Raw genomic sequence first — 24,808 nt, 5'->3', positions numbered from 1 at the left:
TACTAGAAGTTGAATATCTCAGGAAGCTGCTGTATAAGATAGGGAGTCCAGCCTAGTACTCTGTGACAACCTAGAGTGGCAGGGTGAGGGGAAGAGAAGAGAGACTCAGCAGGGGGCAAATGCATATATAATTATGACTGATTCCCGTTGTTGTACTACAGAAACCAACACAACGTAGTAAAGCAATTTTCCTTCAATTAAAAATAAACAGAATAATAAAAAAAGAATCTAAATAGCTCTCCACGTGATATTCATTACAGTGGGCAAAAGAGTGACTTAAACCTGGAGAAACCTGGTGAATGCCATCTGATCAAACCAATGATCCAAGTTAACATCACAGTAATGGGGCGAGTCAACATCTTGAGCTTCATAATATAATGCACTAGAAGAATGCAGTGTGATCATTTCTGTGGTTTTCCTATCAAAATAGGAATATTCTGAACATATTCTGAATCTAATCATGAGGAACTATCTAATAAACCCAGTGAGAAGCATTCTACAGAATCACTGGTCTGAACTCTTTAAAACTGAGTATCATAAAAGACAAAGGGAAAAAATAACAAGGAACTAAGTATACAATAAACCTATGTGCAATGTATAATCTTGGATTCCCTCCCCCACCCTGTGAATGGCACTTTGGGGAGCAAATGGCAAAATCTGAATAAGGTCTGCAGACTAGATAATGATACTTTATCAATTTTATTATTTTTATAATTGTACAGGTTATATAAGAGAATTTCCTTTATAAAGGAAGTATTATATACACTGAAATATTTAAAGGTAAAGGGGCATTGCATATGTAACTTACTCTTAAATGATTTAAGTCATATATAGTATGGATGTGAGAGTTGGACCATGAAGAAGGCTGAGCACTGAAGAATTGATACTTTGGAATTGTGGTGCTAGAGAAGACTCTTGAGATTCCCTTGGACAGCAAGAAGATCAAACCAGTCAATTCTAAAGGAAATCAAATCCTGAATATTCATTGGAAGGACTGATGCTAAAGCTGAAGCTCCAATACGTCGGTCATCTGGTGCAAAGAAACAACTCATTGGAAAAGCCCCTGATGCTGGGAAAGATTGAGGGCAGGAGGAGAAGGAGGCGACAGAGAATGAGATGATTAGATGGCATCACTGAATCAATGGACTTGAGTTTGAACAAACTCTGAGAGAGAGTGAAGGACAGGGAAGCCTGGTGAGCTACAGCCCATGGGGTCACAAAAGTTTGAACACGACTTAGCGACTGAGCAACAACAAAACATACTCGTGTATAGAATTATTCACAGTATCCAAGCAGTATTATCCACAGTACCCACAGCAGCATTATTCACGGCATCCAAGAGGCAGAAGCTACTCAGGTGTCCATCAGTGGGTGAATATAAAAACAAAATATAGTATATACATAAATGGAATATTATTCAGGCTTAAAATGGAAGATAATTCTGACACATGCTCATGTGTGATGTACATGGATAAACCTTGACGACATTGTGCTGAGTAAAACAAGCCAATCACAAGAAGACAAATATTGTATAATTTATTTTATATGAGGTACCTGGAATAGCCAAATTCATAGAGACAGAGATTAGAATGGTGATTGCCAAAGTCTAGAGGGGAGAGGAAAAGGGAGATATTGTTAGATGGATCCAGAGTTTCAATTCAGGAGGATGAAGAAATCCCGGAGGTGGATGATGATGGTGATGGTTGCCTAACAGTGTGAAGGTACTCAATGCAACTGAACTGTACATTTGAAAATAGTTAAGTTGTAGTTTTATGCTATATATATTTTAGTACAATTTTGAATAAAAATAAAACATGTAGAGAGGTGAGAATAAAGGGAAAATGGCAAAATGCCCAGTTATGTTCTAAAGATACAGATGGAGTTAAGAATGGAAGCAGAGAGACCAATTAAAAGGCTGTAGTAATAATTCAGTATAGTCTTAGTGACAAAATAGATACATCTGAGAATGATTTAGTGGTACAATTTAGAGATTAATAAGGTGATATTTGAGAATCCTTTATCACATCTAGCTTCTGGTAGATGGTGGCACTGTTAACCAAAATGTAATAGATATAAGTAAACTCACAAGCCACTATCTTTGCCTGAACATTTACCTAATACTCATTTCTCCGTCATAACTTGACTCAAATGTAGCTTCCAAAGCCCTCCCTGACTCTTTACAGGCTTTCCTGATAGCTCAGTTGGTAAAGAATCCACCTGCAATGCAGGAGACCTGGGTTCGATTCCTGGGTTGGGAAGATCCCCTGGAGAAAGGAAAGGCTACCCAATCCACTATTCTGGCCTGGAGAATTCCATGGACTACATAGTCCATAGGGTCGCAAAGAGTTGGACTCGACACAGTGACTTTCACCTTCACTGACTCTACACAATCTCTCCTTTCATCTTGCTGCTGCTGCTAAGTCGCTTCAGTCGTGTCCGACTCTGTGCGACCCCATAGACGGCAACCCACCAGGCTCTGCCATCCCTGGGATTCTCCAGGCAAGAACACTGGAGTGGGTTGCCATTTCCTTCTCCAATGCATTCCTGGACTGAATTAGTCTTTCTCCATTCTTAGATGTTGTGACAGTATCTTTTGCATTGATATCACCATGTTTCAGAATAGTTGGTTTATCTCTTTCTTTCATACACTGAGCTCCTTAAGGGCAGAAACAGTTACTAGGTTTATGAATCCATGGTACCTTTCATAGTGTGTACTCAGTAATTGTTTGAAATCAGTAAGTTATTAAAAGACTTACACTAGGTTTCTTTATAACCTTCTGTACTTGCCTCTTTCTAGATTCCCCCACCCCACTCCCACTCCCACCCCCACTCAAAGTTCTTATCTATTTCAACAGTCTTGTAACTAGTCTTTCTATGTTTATTTATTTTGGCTGAGCCTCATATGGACATATGTGATCTTAGTTCCCCAAGCAGGGATTAAACATGCGCCCCCTGCAGTTGATGTGCAGAGTCTTAACTGCTGGACTGCCAGGGATGTCCCTAGTCTTTCTACTTTTAGCCTAGTTTTTCTGTGGCTGCCTGTACATTGATGCCAGATTAATGAAGTATTTTGGAGTGCTTACATGAAAACCCTCATTATCTTCCCACTATATAAAAAGTAAAGTCCAAATTCACCAGTCAGGAATTTAGACCTTCCACCCATGTTCTCAGAAGTACCATCTTTATTTCAAATTTACCTTATCTACACTTATCTTGATTCTTCAAGTATTTGAGGACCTGCCTTTTGCAAGACTTTATGAAAGAAGTAAGTTTACTAAATATATGTTTTTCATCTTTGTGTTCATTTTTTGGTCCTTTGTTTCCTTTAATGATTTCATCTTAAGGGGAAATAATATTTGGAGAACACTCAGCCATATTCATATTTAAGTAAGTTGTTCCATCTTAAGATAAGTTGAAAATAGGTTACAAGCCATCCAGCACAATGTTTGGCTCAAAATAAAAGTTCAATAAATGTATATTTATTTCAGTTTAAAATATTACATATTGAAACTGAATTATTTCAGTTTAAAAATTTTAATTTTAAAATTTAAAGATAGAAATTTAAGTTTAAAATTATACCAAAGAAAGTTATTAATTTATTATATTAAGCCTTTGAAAACCTGCCTATTTTTGCTTCAGTGGTTCAACTGATAACATTTGAGGTTTACTTGCTATTATTACTTGTTGTATCACTTTGAAACGCATATTCAAAGCAAATTTAAGAATACTGTATTACACATGTTTTCAAAACCTTTTTTCTATACTCTTTTTATAGGTTATATGTAAAGTCAGATGTGCAACTGAACTTGACAAACACAAGTAAGTTTCATGAGTAGCATATGTAAAATTTGTTTACAGTATTCTTCTCAAGGTAGAAGGGCTTGGTAGTTGAGGGTGCTTTAGCAGTTTTGCGGAAGATCATGCATTTAGATTAGTTCATAGAAAGTGAACGGAATAATCTGGTCTTCTCCCTTCAGCAGTATTGTGGCCGCATACCTTTTTTGGTGCTCTGCCGCTGTCCCACTTCAGATGTCAGATGTAGCTTCATAGGGTTCTTCAAATTCTCAAGATCGATTATACTCTCATAATCAAACAGATTATGCTGTTTGGAGTGAGAATGTATAGTGTCATTCCATGAAATAAATAACGTTTCTCTACTGATTCACCTCAAAAATGAGATTGCTAAACTGGGGAGTCAGGAGCCTTGGGTTTCAGACCAATTCTTCTATAAACTTGCCAGCAATGCTCCTCATCTAACGTCCTGATGCTTTTTTTCTTAAACTACTATAATTCCCTGGATGTATGGATAATTTCAAGGTTCATTTTAGGTTTCAAGCTATATAATTATTATTTTTATTATTTAACCTGAGAGAATATTAAGATCTAAACTTCTCAAACTAGAACCTTTGTATTTGGCATGTATAAAGATTGATTGTTACAGATTACACATTGCCTTCCATTTTCCTTGTGTAAATTACTTACAAAGGCAAACAACATTTTATGATTTCCACTTTTGAAAGTGACCCAAAGTAAAGGCTACTAGAATGGCAAGTAAATTTCCGGATTGTGTTAATTTGGAGTATAAATGTATTTGAATTGAGTTACTTTCATATAGATAGCTATTCCAGCTACTTGATACAGAGAGCCACACCTTACCTGAAGAGTTTTTATGACGTAGTCTAATTTTTCTTAAGGGGAAGTAGTTATGCATTCTACTTTGGGAGTAGTTCTGTATGCATAATAAATAAGCCACTTTATAAAAAGATGGGATACTGATGGGTATATGAAACTCCATATATATTGTCCCTATGTTCCTCTTTAGTCTTGTTTGAAATAAATGTTTGCTATAATCAGATGTTCATAAAGGGGAGAATTGTTTAAAATACATTTCCCTTCTAAAGTTTATATTAGTGATCAATTTAAATTTATATATGGTATATTAATTTTCCAAGCAAATTTTAGAACCCTGCTAATTCTTAGAATGGAAAGGTCAATGAAAATATGCTCAGCAGTTACAAAATGAAAAATTCAGGATTACTTTAATTAGTTAAGATAATCCTATATTACTCTTTCTGATAGAGGCAACTGAATTCAAGTCCACATTAGATTATTTTTAAACTCACGGTTTAAAATCTGATGCCATTTTTAAATGGCTTAGTTACTAATACCATAATTGCAAAAATATCCTAAGTAACTCTGTGTAATTATTAAATTTGTATTTTATGAAATTACAAACAGTTTAAACTGAAGGAATTATTGTACTTAAAGTAACACACTCAATATTAATTTAGTTTCTCATTAGTTTTATAAAAATCTAATAAATTCATTTTTTCTTTCAGAATTCTGTTGCATTTGGGCTTTATATTGGCAAGCCTTCTCTTTTTAGTGGTGAACTTGACTTGCGCAATGTTAGTCCATGGAGATGTCCCAGAAAATCAGTTGAAATGGACTGTGTTTGTTCGAGCATTAATTAATGATAGCCTGTTTATTCTTTGTGCCATCTCTTTAGTTAGTTACATATGCAAAATTACAAAAATGTCATCAGCAAATGTCTACCTCGAATCAAAGGTAAGTGTGTTTCTTAAATTTATACTTGACAGTCTAACTTCAAATCCTCATCTTATGAACCAAATTTTATATTTCTTTAAAAAGCATTCTGAATGTCAGCTACATTTCTGAGCATGAAAGAATGGTCACAAGAAATTAAAAAGTATTCAAAACTTGGTGCTCACTAAACAATGGTTTTTTAAACAAAGACACTTATCTTGAACATACTGTATTTTCTATGACATATCCTCTGCATTGGAGGCTATAATTTAACTACATAAGCCAGAATGTATACAAATGTATTACAAATAGTCTAATATTCAAGGCCATACTAACAACTTAGGTTTCATCAGTAAAGGTGGCAGTATTGCCATTTAACAGATTTACCACTTTATGTCTATATATATTTGGGTTCGCAATGTCAAGATGTCATACTGGTCTAGTGTTGTTTATTTGTATAAAGTTTTAGAAAATGTTACTTTACTCCATAATGTGAAGTCCCTATTGTATTTGAAACAGCTAGTAATGTAACTGAATTTATAAATGCCTTGCTTCTCCCTTTCCGTATACTTTTGGGTCAGGAAACAAAAGCCAATGTAAACCTGTTAACAGAGACCCATGAATGTTTCTGCTGTTGCTGATTGACAGTGTGGTTGAGTGGTGAATCGGTATCACAGTGTATATGTGGCATTGGGTGTGGGGTATATGTGTATGGATTTTGGGGTGGGGGTTTATATGTACATATGAGCTTGCTTTAATTTGGCATCACTGCCTATTCACTGACAATAAGCAAGATAGTTTCTTAAACAGTTCTCTGAAATATTTTTTAGATTTCTATATTATTATTACCCTTAATATAATCCTACTAAAGCATGGAAATCAACTTGTCCCCTAAGTTTAGGTGAATATTTTAATTTTATTTTTTAAACTTACATCAATAGAAATATAAATATAGAAACAAGAATAGAAATAGAGGAGAGAAAGAGAGAGAGAGACATAGACTTACTTTCAAATCCATTAATCTTGCCTGGAAATTTTTAAATTCAACTTCTAACAGTTTACTTCCTAAAAGTCAAATATTTTAGTTAATTCTGGCTTCCATATAAATGTTAAGAAGAATACAATCACCGTTGTTGTGGTGCATAATCTTTAGATGTAGCAACAGCATCTTTTCATAGTGGGACAACACCAGGATATATTCCTTACCTCTTTGGTCTAGTGATGAAACATAAATAAATGAGGCTGAATTTGAAGGCTTGTTTTCTGAATACTTAGAAACTTTTTAAGTTTGGTTTTGCTCATTGTGATATACAGAATTCTCTGAATGTAGTTAAGTTACCAATGTGAGGAGGGAAGTTAATCTGATAATTCCTCCAGAATTATTTTAAATACCTTTCCATTACTATCATATGAAAGATATTCACTTAAATTTAAAAAGTGCACGGATTCAGAATTCTCTTGGAACACTACAAAGAAACATGTTCAAATACATACCTGTAAAGGTAAATATAATATGAGATAGTAAATTATTTGTATTATACTGTTCTGTAGTTCTTGGTTTTCCTAATTAGGTTTGTTCAAATAGTACATCATCTTGCTTCCACATTTTCTTTGTAAAATCTCCAGACTCATTTTTGTTTTTTGACTTCTATAACAATATATAGTAATGGCCATTTCTTTTATTCAGTCAGCAAATGTTTGTTGAGCATCTGTCTCCTCCACTTTCAAACTGACCTTGTTTCTTGCTATCCCTAAGAGGGTTTCCTTAAAGTTCAGACTTTGATCTTCTGTTTTTCTCTTTATTCTTCCTTCCTTCTTCTACATATTCAGGATAATGAGATCCTCCATGATTTGTCTCAGTCTTACCAACCTTATTTCTAAGTAGTACAGGTATGCTTCCCTGTCTCCACACCTTTAGGCTGTTTCATCTTCCTGAAATGTCTTTCCACTCCCAGTGCTCTATTCCGTGGTTTGTCCTTATCTTACCCAACTTTAAGGCGTAACTTTAATGTTTCTCCTTTTTATGACCTTAATTTTGTCCCTTCTTCTTCATCTCCAAAATAAAATTTAGAAATAACTTTCTGTTTGAATTCTCTTAATTTTATTCTTTTAGCTACTAGATCAGTGCTGTGACTTGGTTCTTTTTCAAAGTAGCAACTCTGACTTGCTTTTTAAATATTTGTTATTATGACTTTGAATAGTTTATTTCTTCTCTTTCAGTTTCTGATTTTCTTACATATGTAAGGTTGTTACTTTGTTCCATATCTATGTTCTTGTATAGATACTTAATTTATTATTTTAAATTAAACTAATAAAGGTATTTAGAGCAATATGTTTTCTCAGTACTGCCTTGGCAACTTTCCATAATATCATTACTGTATATTATAGCAACATCTTTTGGATTTCAGCCATGTCTTAAATACTACATATTTACAAATTGGTGTGAATTAAATATTATCTCTACATATAGATAGATACTATTCTACTTTCACTTTAGTGAAAAGTCTAAAATTCAGATATATGTTCTCTTTGGGCCCCCTAACTTCCACAGGAAGTTATCAGTTTTACACTCTGCGTGATTGTCCGTGCATATGACTCTGGCCTCCTGAACAATGTAGAATTTCTGTACTCCAGATTCTTGTTGGAGAAAATATTAGTTGTTAAACTCAAAAGCTTAATTTCCAGAAACATTACCTGAAGGATATACAGTCTATCCGTTTCCTCATCTGTTCCATATCTATCCTCTGCCTGATTCAGTTCATTATAGAGTTATATTCTGAGACTGCATTATACCCTGGATAGAATTGTCTTTCCTGACATATACTGGCACATCATGCTTTGGTCTACATCAGGAAATGTGTAAGAAATTTCTTGTGAGAAACATTTGTCTTAAAGTCTTATCGTATTATGTTGTTGTTCCCTAGAAAAGATCTTTTTCTCCAGTTCAGTACCAAGAAAAATATTAAAGTTCTTTTCCCTGGCTCCTGTGTTGTGCAGAGGCAAATCTGTGGCTCATCTTTATATCAATCACAGGTGATCTCATGATACCCAGTTGTGTTCCGGGTCTACCTCTCATTTCATTTCACATTCTTACCCCATCCCTGCATCTTACCCCATCCCCACACATTCCTATATTTGTTTTTTATTCTGTATGTATCTCTGTAACTACTTCAAATTCTCTTCTGCAGTGAGGATGACATAAATTTAAAAATGTGGTTGGATATACTTTGAGATATGTTTATATCTCTTTTTCATATATATTCATTTTTTAATTAATTTGGAATGACCTTAATGAGAGACAGTGTATCATAATGATTAAGAGCTAAAAAAAAAAGAAAAAGACCCTGGGATCAGAGAGATAAGGATATAAATAAATCCTATCTCTCTTGTTCATTGGCTGTATGACCAATTGAGCAATTGGACAAGTAATGAAACCGTGCAGATTGTTCAGATTGGGATTTGAACCCATGGTCTTGCTATCACACACCTGGTCTCAGCCCTTGATGAAGCACAGATTCTTGATGTCTCATCGAAGAAAGAATTCAGTGAGAGACAAAGTGATAGGTAAGAAGTGGATTTATTTAGAGAGAAACACATTCTACAGATGGAGTGTGGGCCATCTCAGAAGGCAAGAGGCCCTGAAATATGGGGTGGTTAGTTTTGATGTTGGAGAAGGAAATGGCAATCCACTCCAGTACTATTGCCTGGAAAATCCCATGGACAGAGGAGCCTGGTAGGCTACAGTCCATGGGGTCGCAAAGAGTTGGACACGACTGAGCGACTTCACTTTCACTATGTATTGGATAGTTTCATAGGCTAATGAGTGGAAGGATTACTCCAAATATTTTGAGGAAGGGACAGAGATTTCCAGGAATTGGACTATTGTCAACCTTTTGGTTTTTGACAGTCCAGCTTGAAATTGTCATGGCACTGGTGGGTGTGTCTCTTAGCTTTTGCTAATGTGTTATGATGGGCATATAACGAGGTCTACTGGAAGTCAGATCTTCTGCCACATTGGACCTAGTTGGTTCTAACTAGTGTTTGTCATGTCCTGTGGCTATATCAGGAGAAGGCAGTGGCACCCCACTCCAGTACTCTTGCCTGGAAAATCCCATGGACAGAGGAGCCTGGTAGGCTGCAGTCCATGGGGTCACTAGGAGTTGGACACGACTGAGCAACTTCACTTTCACTTTTCACCTTCATGCATTGGAGAAGGAAATGGCAACCCACTCCAGTGTTCTTGCCTGGAGACTCCCAGGGATGGGGGAGCCTAGTGGGCTGCTGTCTCTAGGGTCGCACAGAGTCAGACACAACTGAAGCAACTTAGCAGCAGCAGCATGGCTATATCATTCTTTTAAAAGTTGTTCCCTGCCACCTTCCTTCCTGTTTCAGTAACAGCATCTCTATTGGTCACTCTCCTGGTCTGTAGAATGAAAATAATGATAATGTTGATCCTCATTTGAGGATAAGAGTAGTACCTACCTTATAATGTTGTTATAAAAATTAAATTAAAATGCATATAAAGTGTTTAGTATAATTCCTAGCACTTAGGACAGCCTTATAAATGTTAGCTATTATGATCCTAATGTATACACAAGGATAGTAATGTAGCTTCAAAAAGTTCTTGAATACCTAAAGTTGTTGGCGAAATGTGTCTGGAGACAGGTCCTCTATATATAATCAAATTCTCCAAAGGAACTGAAAAAAATAAGAATTACTGGAGAATAGGATTTCTCTTTTAAATATTTTAATTTTGACTCTTTATATTCCTTTCTGCACAGATTTTGTAAGGGTTGAAGTCTCCAACATTTTATCTAATAAATGAGTCATTTTTCTTAGAAATTTTTGGAACATGTATTGTTGGGAGTATATAATGACCTTTTTTATTTGCTTTTTAATTATTTTCCTAATATTATTTTTAAACTTTTTGTATATTGTTGACATTTCAAGTGTGTCTCATTAACTTTAGATAAAATGTTTCTTTTTGACAAACTCTTTATAGGGTAAACAAATACTTTATATTTATTAATATGATCATTTGTCAGTATTAGTCCTTTTCTCCAATTAAGTTTTTTGAATTGCTCTTTGCTTTGCCTTTCTTTGTTTGTTTTCTGTGGTATATTTGAATTTATTTACTTTTAATCAGAATTATAATATAACTTTTAACATTAAAATACATACAATAAAATAATTTTTATTCTAATATTAATTTCCATTTTAGGAAAAATCAGCATATTTATAAGAATATAAGAGACATGTTATTTTTAATGGATAAAATAGTGGCACAAAAAAGATTTCAAATTAGTTAATTTAATTTAAAAGCTCAACTTTTGGACTCACCTCATCTTTGAGTGGTCTTTCATACAGATAATCCCAACTTGCCGTTATAGGAGCCAAAATAATGGCAAGTTGGGATTATCTGTATGAAAGACCACTCAAAGTTAGGGTGAGTACAGAAGTTGAGCTTTTAGCCTTACATCTCTAATCAAGGGCATGTACAGTTTTATATCTGGATAAGAGTGTAAAACAAATCATTGTCTGACTCAAGGTTAGCTTGTCTCCCTGCCTAGTTAGCTGTTTGCAAATAATGCATTTTCTGTCTCTCTCTCCTGAATGTCTAACAGTTTTAATTACTATGCAAACCTTTCTGTCCCATGTTCACTCCACTCTTGATCCATATTAATTACTATATTGGGACGGAAGTCATCATCAGCATCTTGCAGAGACACAGTAACATTCAACTAAACTATATTTTTGATCATTCATGGAGACCAGCTGATCCTATAAGACTAAAGAAGTAGTTTATGATTACTTAGGCCACATTAAAGTAACAGGCTAAAATACCATTAATGGTGGTTATCCACCACCTGAAATATGACTTCACCAGAATTTGTTGAAGATGATGGTTTAAAAAAAAAACAAAAAAACAAAAACCAGAGGCTGCATCATCCTCTGTAATAGATATGATTGCTACCTTCCCAGTATTCTGATTTCTGTCTTGAGTCACTGGAATTTTTTTCATTCATCTTGAGCTGTGGTGCTTCTTTAATTTACTGCCTTCATTATTCCAGTTCTTAAACTGCAAGTCTTATTTCCTATTCCATTACACCACACACTTGTCCCATTTGAAAAATCCCTGCTTATAACACTGGGTCTTTAATCTTTTATCTCTTCCTAAGCTCAAGTACCTTTCCTTTATACTTCTAAATTCTTCTACTAGACCAGCCAGCATTTTCAGAATTTTTTTTATTTTTCCATGGACATAAAGACCATCACCTTAAAGCCATCTTATCTGTAACAGTAGAGTCATTAAAGCCAGAGATCTAATTCCATAATGTCTTAGCACCATGAAACTATTTTTAAACTGTTTAGGCCTTATAGTTATCAAAATACATTTTAAACTTACTAATTGAGATTACTTTGTTTTCTTATTTTTGATGCTTAGTTTGGCATTCTAATTTCAAAATGGAAATAGCATTTATGAGATGGATTCAGAAACATGTACAGGGTTCTACTTCTGCTATTGGCCAAGTAGCTTCTATTGGACTCAACCTTCTGCAGAAAACAAAGATAAATCCTGGAAAAAATATAAAAAGCACTGACAACACTGGAGAGCAGCCTCTTAGAAGAAGGAACTGACACTGCGTGAGTTTCCTGTTTTTTACAGCTTCTAGCCTGAGGAAAAGTCCTGTCCATGGGGCAGCCAAAACTTGAAGAGAAACCTGCTGTTTTACTTGCTTGAAGAATCATAGGGCAAAATTCAAGAAACTATTCCAGATGGAAAGTCAGTGGAAAATCTCAGGAAGAAGACAGCCAAGTTAAGGAAGGTCCAAATTCTGATTTTAAACTCTGCCAAATTTTTATCTGATACCTGAACTAGACGTGTTCAGGACATACTCTAAGCAGCAGCACAGTGAAGGTTAAAGAGATTGAACTGAGATTTCAGCTGCTATTCATGCATGAGAGACAGTTTGAGATTTGAGTCTAGCCAGCTTAATCATTTGCTAAAAATAAAAAAAATTTTAAGGGAAAAGAAAAAAAAATACATTTTAGAAAACTATAACAGCATCCAAACTCTAAAACATGGCACTCAGAATGTCCAGGACAGAATCCAAGGTCACTAGATATATGAAGAAACAGGAAAACTATAACTCATACTCAAGAACAAAAAGAAAAACTCAAAAAGCAATCATTGGTGGCAGTCCCAGATGTTGACCCAGATGTTGAATTTATTAATGATTTATAATATGCTCAAGGATATGAAGTAAATATACATTAATACTTGAATGAATGAATAAATAAGAAATCTTAAGAGAAATAGAAACTATTTTTTCTTAACTACCAGAAAGTTTAGAATTTCAAAATACAGTATTTAAAATTAAATAGTCACTACTTGGGCTTAGCAGCAGATTGGAGATGAAAGAAGAGTCAGTGAACTTAAATCAATCAGAAATTATCCAATCTGAAGACCAGAGGATGATGGGGGACAGGGAGGGGAGACGACAATGAAATGAATAGAGTCTCAGGGTCAAATTACATATAATTGGAATTCCCAAAGGAAAAGAGGAAGAAAATGAGATTGGGAAAAAAACGTGTGAAGACATATGACCTAAATTTTCCAATTTTGATGACAGACGTAAATTTGCAATTTCATGAAGCTCAGCAATCCCAATCAGGATAACTATAAAGAAAATCTCACCTAGGTTCATTTCAATCAAGGTGCTTTAAGTGAGAGTGAAAGTGTTATTTGCTCAGTCATGTCCAATTCTTTGTGGCCCCATGGACTGTAGCCTGCCAGGATCCTCTGTCCATGGGATTTCCCAGGCAAGAATACTGGAGTGGGTTACTATTTTCTCCTCCAGGGAATCTTCCTGACCCAGGAATCGAACCCATGTCTCCTGTGTCTCCTGCATTGCAGGCGAATTCTTTACCCACTGAGCCATCGGGAAGCTCTGAAGTGCTTAAAACCTAAAAAAAGAAAATTTTTCAAATGGAGAAGAATGACACATACATAAAGGAACATTGATTCAAAGGATCAGTCACTTCTCATCAGATGTAATAGAGCCTGAAGACATGGAAACAATATCTTTGAAATGCTGAAAGAAAAATATTGTCAATTCTGAAATCTATATCATGCAAAAATATTCTTAGAGAATCATGAAGAACTAAAAACATCTTCAGATAAAAGAAAAAGAAAACAAAAAAGATTCACTACCAACAGACCTACACTATAAGAAATGCTAAGAAAATTTTACAGACTGAAGAGGAATAAAATTGGCTTGAATTTTAGCTCTTCAGGAAGGAATGAAGAACACAAGAAATAAAAAATGTGTGGGTAAATATAATTTCTTAATTTCTTTAAAATAAATATGACTGTGCAAAGCAAAAATGATAATGTGAGGCTTAGGTGTGTAGATATAATGCATAATTCTCGGTATAATATATAGAACAACTATAGCACTGTGGCATAAAGGACAGGGCTTATATTGTTGCAGTTCTTATATTTTACATCAAGTGGTAAAATATTAACAATTATTTAGACTATGAAAAGTTAAGGGTATATTTTATAATCCCTAGAGCAGTGATTCTCAAACGTTTTGGTGTCAAGATCCCATTACAATACTAAGAATTACTGAGGACCCCAAAGAGATTTTGTTTATATAACTTATATCTACCTATATATACATTTTAGAAAAAATGAGAAATTAAAAATATTCATTTATTAATTCATTAAAATACCAATAATCTATTCTATGTTAACATGAATAAAATTTTTTATGCTAAATAATTATATTTTCCAAAACAAAAGTAAGTTAGTGAAAAGATTGACATTGTTATACATTTTGCAAATCTCTTTAATGTCTGACTTAATAGAAGACATCTGGATTTTCATGTCTGCTTCTGCATTCAATCTGTTGTGATATGTTGTTTAGGTTGAAGTATATGAAGAAAATCCATCCTCACACATATATGTAGTTGGAAAATGGAGGAGAATTTAAATAGCCTTTTCAGATAATTGTGGATATTCTTCTTTAATACTACACCAAAACTCTGAAGTGGAGGTTTCTTAAAGGTTAGTTGCCATATAGAATCTAAAGCCATATTAGTGAACTTTTTGTACTCTCCATTGGTCTGTCTTACACTTTGAATGAGTTATAACATCATGCATTGATCATAGGAAAAATGGTCACAGATCTTCAAAATGTTGATACATTTCATTAGATAATATCCAGAATCACTTTTGTTAATACCACCACCAATCTCATCAAAGAAAGTATTTAAGTTTGGGAAACTGCCAGTCTTACAGTGGATACAGGTACTTACAAGTTTTCAAAAATTCTAATTTTCACTTGAAAGATCATATTTCATCATTGGCAATAAATATTATTAGATGTTTTCTTTGCCATGACAGGCTCGTTTCATTTATTTTTGAAAAAAGAAGTATGCTTATTAACTGTCTAAACGACCATTGTTTGTCTGCCATAGCTGTCTGTTAAGTAGAAAATGGGGTTGCCTGAAAAAAGTGGCTCACAAGTTCAGCTCACAAGTTCAGCTCACAAGTCAAACAACCACCACATAAGTGCTTCTCCTCAAGACAACTACTGTGCTTCAGTATACAGCAGAATTACTTCAGTGCATATCTTATCTCATCACGCAGAATATTAAATAGATAGGTACTGTGAACTTAATAAATATTTTCACTACTTCATTAGGGATATTCTTAAATGAACTTTCTTTTTTAACTGGGAGTGCATAGTAGTAAAGAACACAATACTGTTTGGTACCACTGCATTGATTTGTGCTACAGCCCACAGTTTTACCCTCGACTGTTTCTGTGCCATTAGTGAGATTATCAGTGCAATTGGCCCAGGATAAATATACCCTCGACTGTTTCTGTACCATTAGTGAGATTATCAGTGCAATTGGCCCAGGATAAATAGTCAGAAGAATTTTCAACACTGTGAATGTTTCAATACTACTTCTCAGGCATTGACATAAGAGTATCTTCTTATATGATATGTTGGTGCTGACACCAGATGAATACAAACAAAATTAGTCCTGCTATATCAGATTTATTTATTTTTAAGGCAAAAATAGTAACACATCTATTGATAAGACATTAAATCACTGTGTTTTTAGTTAAATCTTTGAATCAGTGAATTTCTATCTTGGAAAATGGTAATGCATGTTTCATCCAGGAGGCATTCAGCAATGTTAACTTTTCAAGGCTTTACTAGTCTCTCAGCTATTGTGATTGGTTTGCCACCCAATGCAGTATAACAGCTTAGCCTATAAAATGCCTAAATGGTTTTTTAATTTCTAGTTTGCAAAGCTATAAAAACAGTTTGTGGTATTTAAATGCTCACGACACCTGCATTTACAATTACAATTGTTTTGCTTTAATCTCTGAATGATTGATCTCAAAATGATGCTGCAGCTTAACTTGGACATAATGTTCTGTCACAAAAGACAATAAGGTAAATTATTAACATTTATAAAACTTATTGAAAGGTAGTTTTCATTGCATTTCATTTGATAAAACAGGAAATCAGTTTCACCCAGTTACTTTATATAGATTTCTTTCTTCACTGAGTCATAGAATTCTAACACTTTCAACTTTCTCAGTATCTTAGAAGTAAACAGAGGAGCTGTGTGTAGAGAAAAATATTTGTGATTCTAATGAATACACATAACATAAAATTTACCATTTTAACCATTTTTAAATGTACAGTTCGGGGACATAAAGTACATTTACATTGTTGTGTAACCATCACCACTGTCCATCTCCAGATCATCTTTATCACCCCATACTGAAACTTTGTACCAATAAAAAGATAAGTCCCCATTCCTAAGCTAATAATCCATTTTTAAATATGAAAAGAATTATAATTTTTCATTTTAGAGTAAAGTGTGATTAATTTCTAAAATGAGTTTAAAGCTTTTCTTTAAATGCTTAAATATTATGAAACAAACATATTAATTGTACCTATTCTTGTTGTGCTGCCATGTAGATACAAGGAAATATTTAGGATTTCATTCCATTTTTTTTTCTTTTGGCTACACCCTGTGGCTTGCTGGATCTTAGTTCCCCTACCTGAGATTGAACCCAGGCCACAGCAGTGAAAACATCAAGTCCTAACCACTGGATTACCAGGGAAGTCCCCCTTTCTCTTCTTTTCTTCTAGGATTTCAGAATAACTACTTGTTTGGAGATTTCCCTGATGGTCTGGTAGTTAAAACTCCATGCTTCCACTGCAGGGGGTATGGGTTTGATCCCTGGTTGGTAACTAGGAACCTACATGCCATGTTATGGGCATTGCCAAAAAAGAATATAAACCTTTGATAATAGTGAGGTTCTAGCAGATATATCAGGTATAACTAAAGAAAATTAACAAGAACCCAATAAAGATACAGAGAACAAGCTGACTTAGTCTCTGAAAATGAATGTATTTATACCCTAAATCTATTATATCAGGAATCTATTAATAGGAAACACAAGAAGACACATGCATATACAGTGTTGACACCATCGCATATCATAAAGCCTCTGGAAAACTCTGCTGTATACACAAAAGAGAGTGAAAATATATTAGGCAGATAACATCTTAGTACTCTTGTTTTTAATCATCTTGATTTTGATTTTTAAAATCCCGGGACCACACTTTAAGGACTGCTGCCCTAGAGCAACCACTTAAGGCAAAAAGAAAACAATAAGGAATAGAAAAGTATAGTTAAAAGTTCAATAGATAAAATGGATTAACCAAAAGATGCAGAAAATAATGGATAGAGGAACAGCAAATAAATATGCAAGTAGTAAAATGTAAGACCTAAATTTAAACATGTCACTAATTGTATTAAATGTTAATGGACTAAACACTCCTGTTAAAAGGTAGAGACTGTCAAAATGAATTTAAAAAATAACAAGACCCATCTATACTCTGACTTCCAGAAGGCACTTTAAATATAAAGATAGACATAAGTTGAACAAGAAAGCTAATATACTATTTATTCAATAAGTGTAAGAAGGCACTTTAATATTAAGCAAAAGGGTATTACCAGACAAAGGGTATTACCAGATATAAAAGTTAAGCAAAGAATATTACCAGATATAAAGAGGTACAGTTCATCAAACACATAAAAATAATAGATGTGTATATAAAGCCAAATAGTAGGAATAAAGAGGAGGAACTTACCAGGTAGTAAGAAACAAAAGGATAAAAGTCCCCACAATCATAGTTGGAGCTTTTAGCGCCCTATGCTCAGTCCCAATTAATGAGCTTCAGGAGATATAGGTTCAATCCCTGGGTTAGGAAGATCCCCTGGAAGAGGGCAAGGCAACCCACTGCAATATTCATGCCAGGAAAACCCCATGGATAGAGGAGCATGGCAGGCTACAGTCCATAGGGTAACAGAGTTGGACACGACTGAAGTGACTGAGCACACACACGTAATCTCTTATACTTAGAGATACAGAATCTAGCAACATTGGTTTAACATTTGAAAATCAGTCAGTCAATGTAATTCACTACATTGAGAGAACAAAGGAGAAAAGATAAATAATCATTTGAATAGATGTAGCAAAACCATCTGGCAAAATTCAGCACCCATCATGATTTAAAAATAACCACAATGAAACTTTAAGCCAATAGGTAATAGAAGGAATGTTCCTCAATCTGATAAAAGACATCTCTAAAAAACAATCTGTGTCACACTGGGAGTATTGAATGTTTTACCCTTAAGGTTCGTAACAAAGCAAGGAAGTCTGTTCTCACCATTTCTCTTCAACAGTCCAATAAAACAAAAACAAGGTATAAAATTAGAAATTAAGAAGTAAAACTGTTTTTTACGTCTATGACTCCTTTGCTGCCCTGCATATAGGATCTTCGGTTCCATCTTTCTAAATTCCATATATATGCATGCATTAATATGCAGTATTTAACTTTCTCTTTCTGACTTAATTCACTCTGTATAATAGGACAACCCAGAGGGATAGGGTGGAGAGGGAGGCGGGAAGGGGATTCAGGATGGGAGGACACAAGTATACCTGTGGCCGATTCATGTTGATGTATGGCAAACACCATCACAATATTGTAAACTAATTATACTCCAATTAAAATAAATTAATATTTTTTAAAAAACCACCTAGCCCATCAAAAAAAGAAAACAAAAAACCACAACTGTCTCTAATTGCAGATAACATGGTTGTTTAAGTAGAGCATCCCAAGGAATCATGAATATAGCAAGTGCTCAGGATACAAAGTCAAAATGCAAAATCACATGATTTTCATATATACAAGGTATAATCAGTTTGAAAATTAAATTCAAAAAGCAATTCTATAGCATAAAAAACCCCAAAATACTTAGGAATCAATTTTGCAAAAAGCAAGCAGTACCTCTATACTGAAAACGACTACATATTGCTGAGAGAAATTAAAGATCTAAATCATTGAAGACCATTATTTATGGACTAGAAGAAACAGTTTTTAAGATGACATTTCTGCATAAAAGATCTATCAATAAAATGGTTATTGTAGTGAACAATGCAGAAGGTAGTTCTGAAAAAGAAGAGTTAGACCACATGACTTTGAAACTTAGTGTAAAACCATAGTAATTAAGACAAAGACAAACATAATAGAGAGCCTGGAAACAATCCACACTTAAATAGTCTGGATTTTTGACAAAGGTGCTAAAACAATTCAAAGGGAAAGCTAGTGGTGCTGGAACAACTGGATATCCACATGAAATAAAATGAACCTCTAGCTGCATCTCATGTACACAAAAAATTCAAAATGGGTCACAAATTTAAATATAATTCAAAAAAGTCTAAAGCTTTAGAACTAAACATAAGTGATTATCTTTACAGTTTGGATACAGGCAAAGATCTCTTCAGTTCAGTTCAGTCATTCAGTCATGTCTGACTCTCTGCGACCCCATGGACTGCAGCACGCTGGGCTATCCTGTCCATCACCAACCCCTGGAGCTTGCTCAAACTCGTGTCCATTGAGTCAGTGATACTATCCAACCATCTCATTCCCTATCATCCCCTTCTCCTCCTGCCTTCAATCTTTCCCAGTATCAGGGTCTTTTCCAATGAGTCAGTTTTCGCATCGGGTGGCCAAAGTATTAGAGTTTCAGCTTCAGCATCAGTCCTTCCAATGAATATTCAGGACTAATTTCCTTTAGAAGATCTCTTAAGCAGGTCATTGAAAGTAATCACAAAATAATAATAATAAATTAGACTTAATTAAAATTACATTTTCCCATCAAAAGGCAAGACTAAGAAAATGCTAAGGCAAACCACAGACTTTTAAGAAAATATTTGCAATGTATACATCTGACAAGGAATCATTTCCAGTAGATGGAGGGATTGTCTACAACTCAATAATTTTTAAAAAGACAAATTTTAAAATGGTCAAAGATATGAACAGACTTTTCACAAAGAAGATGTACAAATGGCCAACAAAGTATCGTTAGTCATCTGAGGAAATGCAAATTAAAACCAAAATATCCACAGCGTGGTTAAAATTAAAGAGATTGACAACTCCAAATGTTATCTAGGAATTGGAATAACTGGAACTCATATTTTGTTGGAAATATAAAATTGTACATCCATTTTGGGGAAAGATCTCGCAGTTTCTTATACAGCTGAACTTAAACCTATCACATGACCCAGCAATTCCATTCTGAGGTATTTACCCAAGAAAAGCGAAAGAATATGTCCACAAAAAGATCTGAGTAAGAACATTCACAGAAACAGTCTATCAACAGGAAAAGTGAATAAACAAATTCTCATAAAACAAATTCATGTAATTATACAGTGGAATTAGTGGGGTTAACTGTCCTGGTTTGCCAGGGACTCAAAGGATTTCTGGAATACAGACTTTCAGTGCTAAAACTAGGAAAGTTTTTTTAATTAGGAAACTTTTGAGCAAACCAGGAGTTGGTCACCCTAATTGTTCACCTCAGCAGTGCAAAGACCTAACTACTGATACATCCAACAACATGGATGAATCTCACAACATTATGCTGAGTGAGTGATACCTACACAAGAGTTCATATTCTTTAATTCCATTTATGTGAAGTTCTGGAGTAAGCAGAACTAAGTTGTGGTAAAAACAAAAGCAGGGGAATATTTGTGTCTGAGGGGCTGGCTGGTGGGGAACGGATGTCAGAGAACATTCGAGAGTGATGGTAATGTTCTTTATTTGTATACACCAGTTGTCAAAACTCAATGAATGGTAAGTTCAGGTTTCTACATATCTGTGTCCTGAAAGTACCTATAAACAAATACTGAACTCTAGTTAATGGTAAGTATACTGGAGTGAGGTCTAACTCTTCTTTACTTGTCAAGTGTGGAATTTCTAAAACAGTGGTATGTAGGTGTCTGAGGTAGAGGAAGGGAGAATCATTCTTTGAGGATTGCTCCTGAGTGGAATTGTTTGTCATGACTATTCAATTTAGAAAAATTTTCTGTAGCTTTCCAACAGCACTTTCCATATGGCTGAATCCTTATCTTTTCTTTTATGACCCTATATTTTGTAGGAAGAATCTTAATTTGTTTTCTAAATTGGTGGACTTCTTTCTCTATTATATGTGTGTAATTTGCCTGCAATTTTGCTTTGTTAATTGCTCTGATACTATTCTTTGCTCATACTTCGTTGCAGTTTTTGGTAATATTTACAAGTGTAAGTAGAGAAACTCCATATTATAAGATGCTATTACTTTTAGCAGTCATAGTATTTCTTAAAGCAGCGACTATAAATTTACTTATGGTTATATTAAAGGATGATAATGCTTATAGCATTCCAACTTTTCTTGTTACTTAACTTTTCTGTAATAATATAGTACTTTTAAAATGGAAACTGGATTGCTTTCAGATTAGCTTTTTATTAGCAACATTTTTATGATTCATAATAAATATACACAGTAAAAATGCACATTGTACAAAAGCTTAGTCTTGATTAAAAAATTTAATCTTGCTAGGATTTTATTTTCACACATACTTTTTGCTGTAATAGTGAGTTAGCTCAGAGAAGATATGCTGTTGCTATCCCAAACTCTTTCAAGATATATTTCACCTTTAAATTTGCTTTCTTCTCATTCACCTCTAAAAATGTGTTGTTCTTATGAGGATATCAGTTATAATAATATTTCTCAATCCTACAAAACTCACTGAAACCGTCTCATAAATTTTAATCTATTTCTATGCTGAAATTAATAGATTGTTTAACATACATACACACATAACTTCAAAAATTCAGTGCAATTGCCCTAATTATAATGTAATGAGAAAATAAAAGGAAAGTAATTAATAAATATTTGAATGTGTAGATCTGAGGGTATGCTACAGTGGTCGGATGCTCGTATCTACACACAGAAATTGTGAATGAGGCTGTAAATGCAGACTGTTACAGGTGTGCTGCTTCTGCACTGTACACCACAAGCAGTATTGCTGTCACTTTCATACCTTTCTGAAATATTTGACTGTTCTTGATAAAGGTCTGAACAAAAAACAAAGGACAAATTTCCCTCAATTTACATGTTATGTGTGTTTCTGGATATGTTGGCCTCTATTTAAAACTATACAAGCATAAACTTTGTTTATATTTAAAACAGATGTAGGTTCTGGCTCAGATCATTATGGATAAGTTTTTCATCTTCATAAATGTCCAAGAGGACATGGGGAAGTTATGAAGGTCAGATAATTCTCGTATGTGGAGAACTCTCCCGTAAATTGTCAGTCTTCCAGCAGCCCTGGACCTTGTGTGGTGAATGCCATCATTTCCACTTAATCATTGTGACATTAAAACACAAACTTCTAAAACACCGTATTAGGTGTTTTTCACAACATATGTTTGGCAATTGTGTCACTTTTCAGAATAATGTCTTTAAAGTAAATAGGATTACAAAGGAAACCAACTGTATTCAAATATTTTAGGTTAAGAATCTCTGCAAAAGTGGACACCACACCCTTCTCCAATATACACACTCCAGTTGACAACCACTATTAAAACCAGTGTTATAACCATTGTTATATAAGGCTTTCTTTCTATATTTCAGGAAATGGTGAAAGCTTTAGTGTTAAAATATTTTGGATTTGAAAGTGCATTTGGGTGCCTGCATCATTTTGTCATCAACATAGCAATATCAACAGGATTAACATCAACTCTAATAGAACAAAGCAAATAGTACAGAAATTGTATTTCTATTCTAATTTTGCTTCTTATTGGAAATTAAGTGTATCAGATGGACTAATGTTTCTATTTCCCATTCTTTTCTCATTGGGCCTAAACTACCTCTCTGATTAACATCGATCATTGGCCAACTTCTTTATTCATATATTACTTAAGGGAGTAAGGTAACCTTGGCCAAACAAAATCTTCCTCCAGCTGCTGCTGGGCAAGTTGACAAAGAACTTATATGTATTAACAGGGTAGTTGAAACACAAGTGGTTCTAAAAATAGGAATTGTAAAGCATGATAATCAAGAGTTGATTTCAACTGGCACTCACTCAGTGTTTTCTAGGGGTGCATTGCAAGAGGTGACTATATTGTATATGGACAATATATACCATGATAAATGTGCAGGCTGTTGTGATGATGACTTTTATTTCTTTTAGGGTATGTCTCTATGCCAGACTGTTGTCGTAGGCTCTGTGGTCATTCTTCTGTACTCTTCAAGAGCATGTTATAATTTGGTGGTGATCATCATTTCTCAGGATACATTAGAAAGTCCATTTAATTATGGCTGGGATAATCTTTCAGATAAGGTAAGAACCTAGCATGTATTGCGAATCTAAGTGTATGATAATGAAGTTAGCCTGACTAGGAGAATGTTTTAAGTGTTTGACTTTTATGGAATCTCTAGCCACTATCAGTAATCATACTTCAAAGTTCTATGTTTAAAAATTCTCATTCATATGTAGCAATTGAAATCATTCTTCAGAGAGAATTTCTCCCAAAGTAGTATTTTCTTTTCTTTTTGTGAATAATATCAACAGTATATTAAATCTATTGGTCATAAATCTATTTTACTAACTTGTAAAGGATAGTGTTTAAGTATCTCTTCATAAGTTGATATTCTGTCATTAGCTAGTAAATGTGGTTATGTCTTTAATTTGCTACGATGAAATGAATTCTCTCTTACCCAAGAACTACATATAACCTAAATATCTGGTTCAGTTTTAGATGTATGACTTTTATGAAAGTTTGGCATTATCAGTCTTGAAAGTCGGTGCGCATTCGTAGTTCCTTGGGTATCTAGGTGTTTTCTGTAGTGACTCCTGGGGCCCTTGCTATGCATATTTGACCCCCCAGCATTCTCCATCCTTCTGCTAGAAGTAGTCTGACCTAGGTGGATGTCATATCTTTATTTATATTAGTTTAACTTTGTACTGAATTGAAGCATCCTGGAATGCTATTTTATCAGGATTCTAATTATCTTTCAAAGAAGGAATTTTCACATTTGGTTCCGTGTGGCAGATTCCCTTCACTCCTTTTCCCATTTCTCTTTCCCCACATCTATTAGAATAGAAACAAATTCAACATGGAATTTAAGCCCAAAAGCATGTTTTTAAATAGTAACAGAGCTGAGCGACTTGCATGTTACATTTCTCTACAGGTGTAACTCAGGGTAAGTGCGATTATTTTGCCTTTGGAGCAGCTGGAACCTGTAGTCTCATTTATAACCCTCCTCAGACTATGGGACCTAAACCATCCATACCACTACCCATGTATTAAAAATATTTTCATAAATTGATGTGTTGATAAAGTTAATACCTCTTTATTCTACTTAACATCAAAGCATTTTATGATCTTTAAAGGATAAATATCATTACATGAGAAGCCATAAAATATGGAAAATTAATTTAAGAGTTCTATGTGCTTTAAGTTGATCTTTTAACTTACCCTACCTGAAGCAAGCTGTTTGTGGAGGGTGATTCCTTACATGTAAGACTGATTTTAAAACTGCTCGACCATATTCTGTTCACAGGCTCATGTAAAAGACATAAGTGGAGAAGAGTATATTGTATTTGGAATGGTCCTCTTTCTGTGGGAACATGTGCCAGCGTGGTCAGTGGTACTGTTTTTCCGGGCACAGAGATTAAACCAGAATTTGGTATGATATCATAACATTACCTAATGCCTGTTCTCCTTATTTTAAAAAATAACAGAACATTTATATTGATTTTCTATTTTTGGCAAAGACTAAAAAGGATTATGGACTCAGCCTCCTTTCTTAGTTGAAAAGTAAATCTTCA

The 24,808-nt window shown here is 34.3% G+C and overlaps 1 protein-coding gene across 1 annotated transcript in view; it reads left to right on the top strand.

The window, feature by feature from the left end:
* GPR137C (G protein-coupled receptor 137C) overlaps positions 1-24,808 on the top strand; it is a 56,606-nt gene that overhangs the window by 27,940 nt on the left and 3,858 nt on the right. Inside the window, exons 2-5 of the mRNA XM_027971494.3 lie at positions 3,776-3,819; positions 5,340-5,568; positions 23,168-23,317; positions 24,541-24,666. Coding sequence (XP_027827295.1) covers positions 3,776-3,819; positions 5,340-5,568; positions 23,168-23,317; positions 24,541-24,666 — 549 coding nt within the window. The remainder of the gene's footprint in view (positions 1-3,775; positions 3,820-5,339; positions 5,569-23,167; positions 23,318-24,540; positions 24,667-24,808) is intronic.

Source organism: Ovis aries, chromosome 7, assembly GCF_016772045.2.
Source record: "Ovis aries strain OAR_USU_Benz2616 breed Rambouillet chromosome 7, ARS-UI_Ramb_v3.0, whole genome shotgun sequence".
Taxonomy (NCBI): Eukaryota; Metazoa; Chordata; class Mammalia; order Artiodactyla; family Bovidae; genus Ovis; species Ovis aries.
The sequence above is the reverse complement of the archived record's forward strand: the minus strand, read 5'-3'. Positions and strand labels throughout refer to the sequence as shown.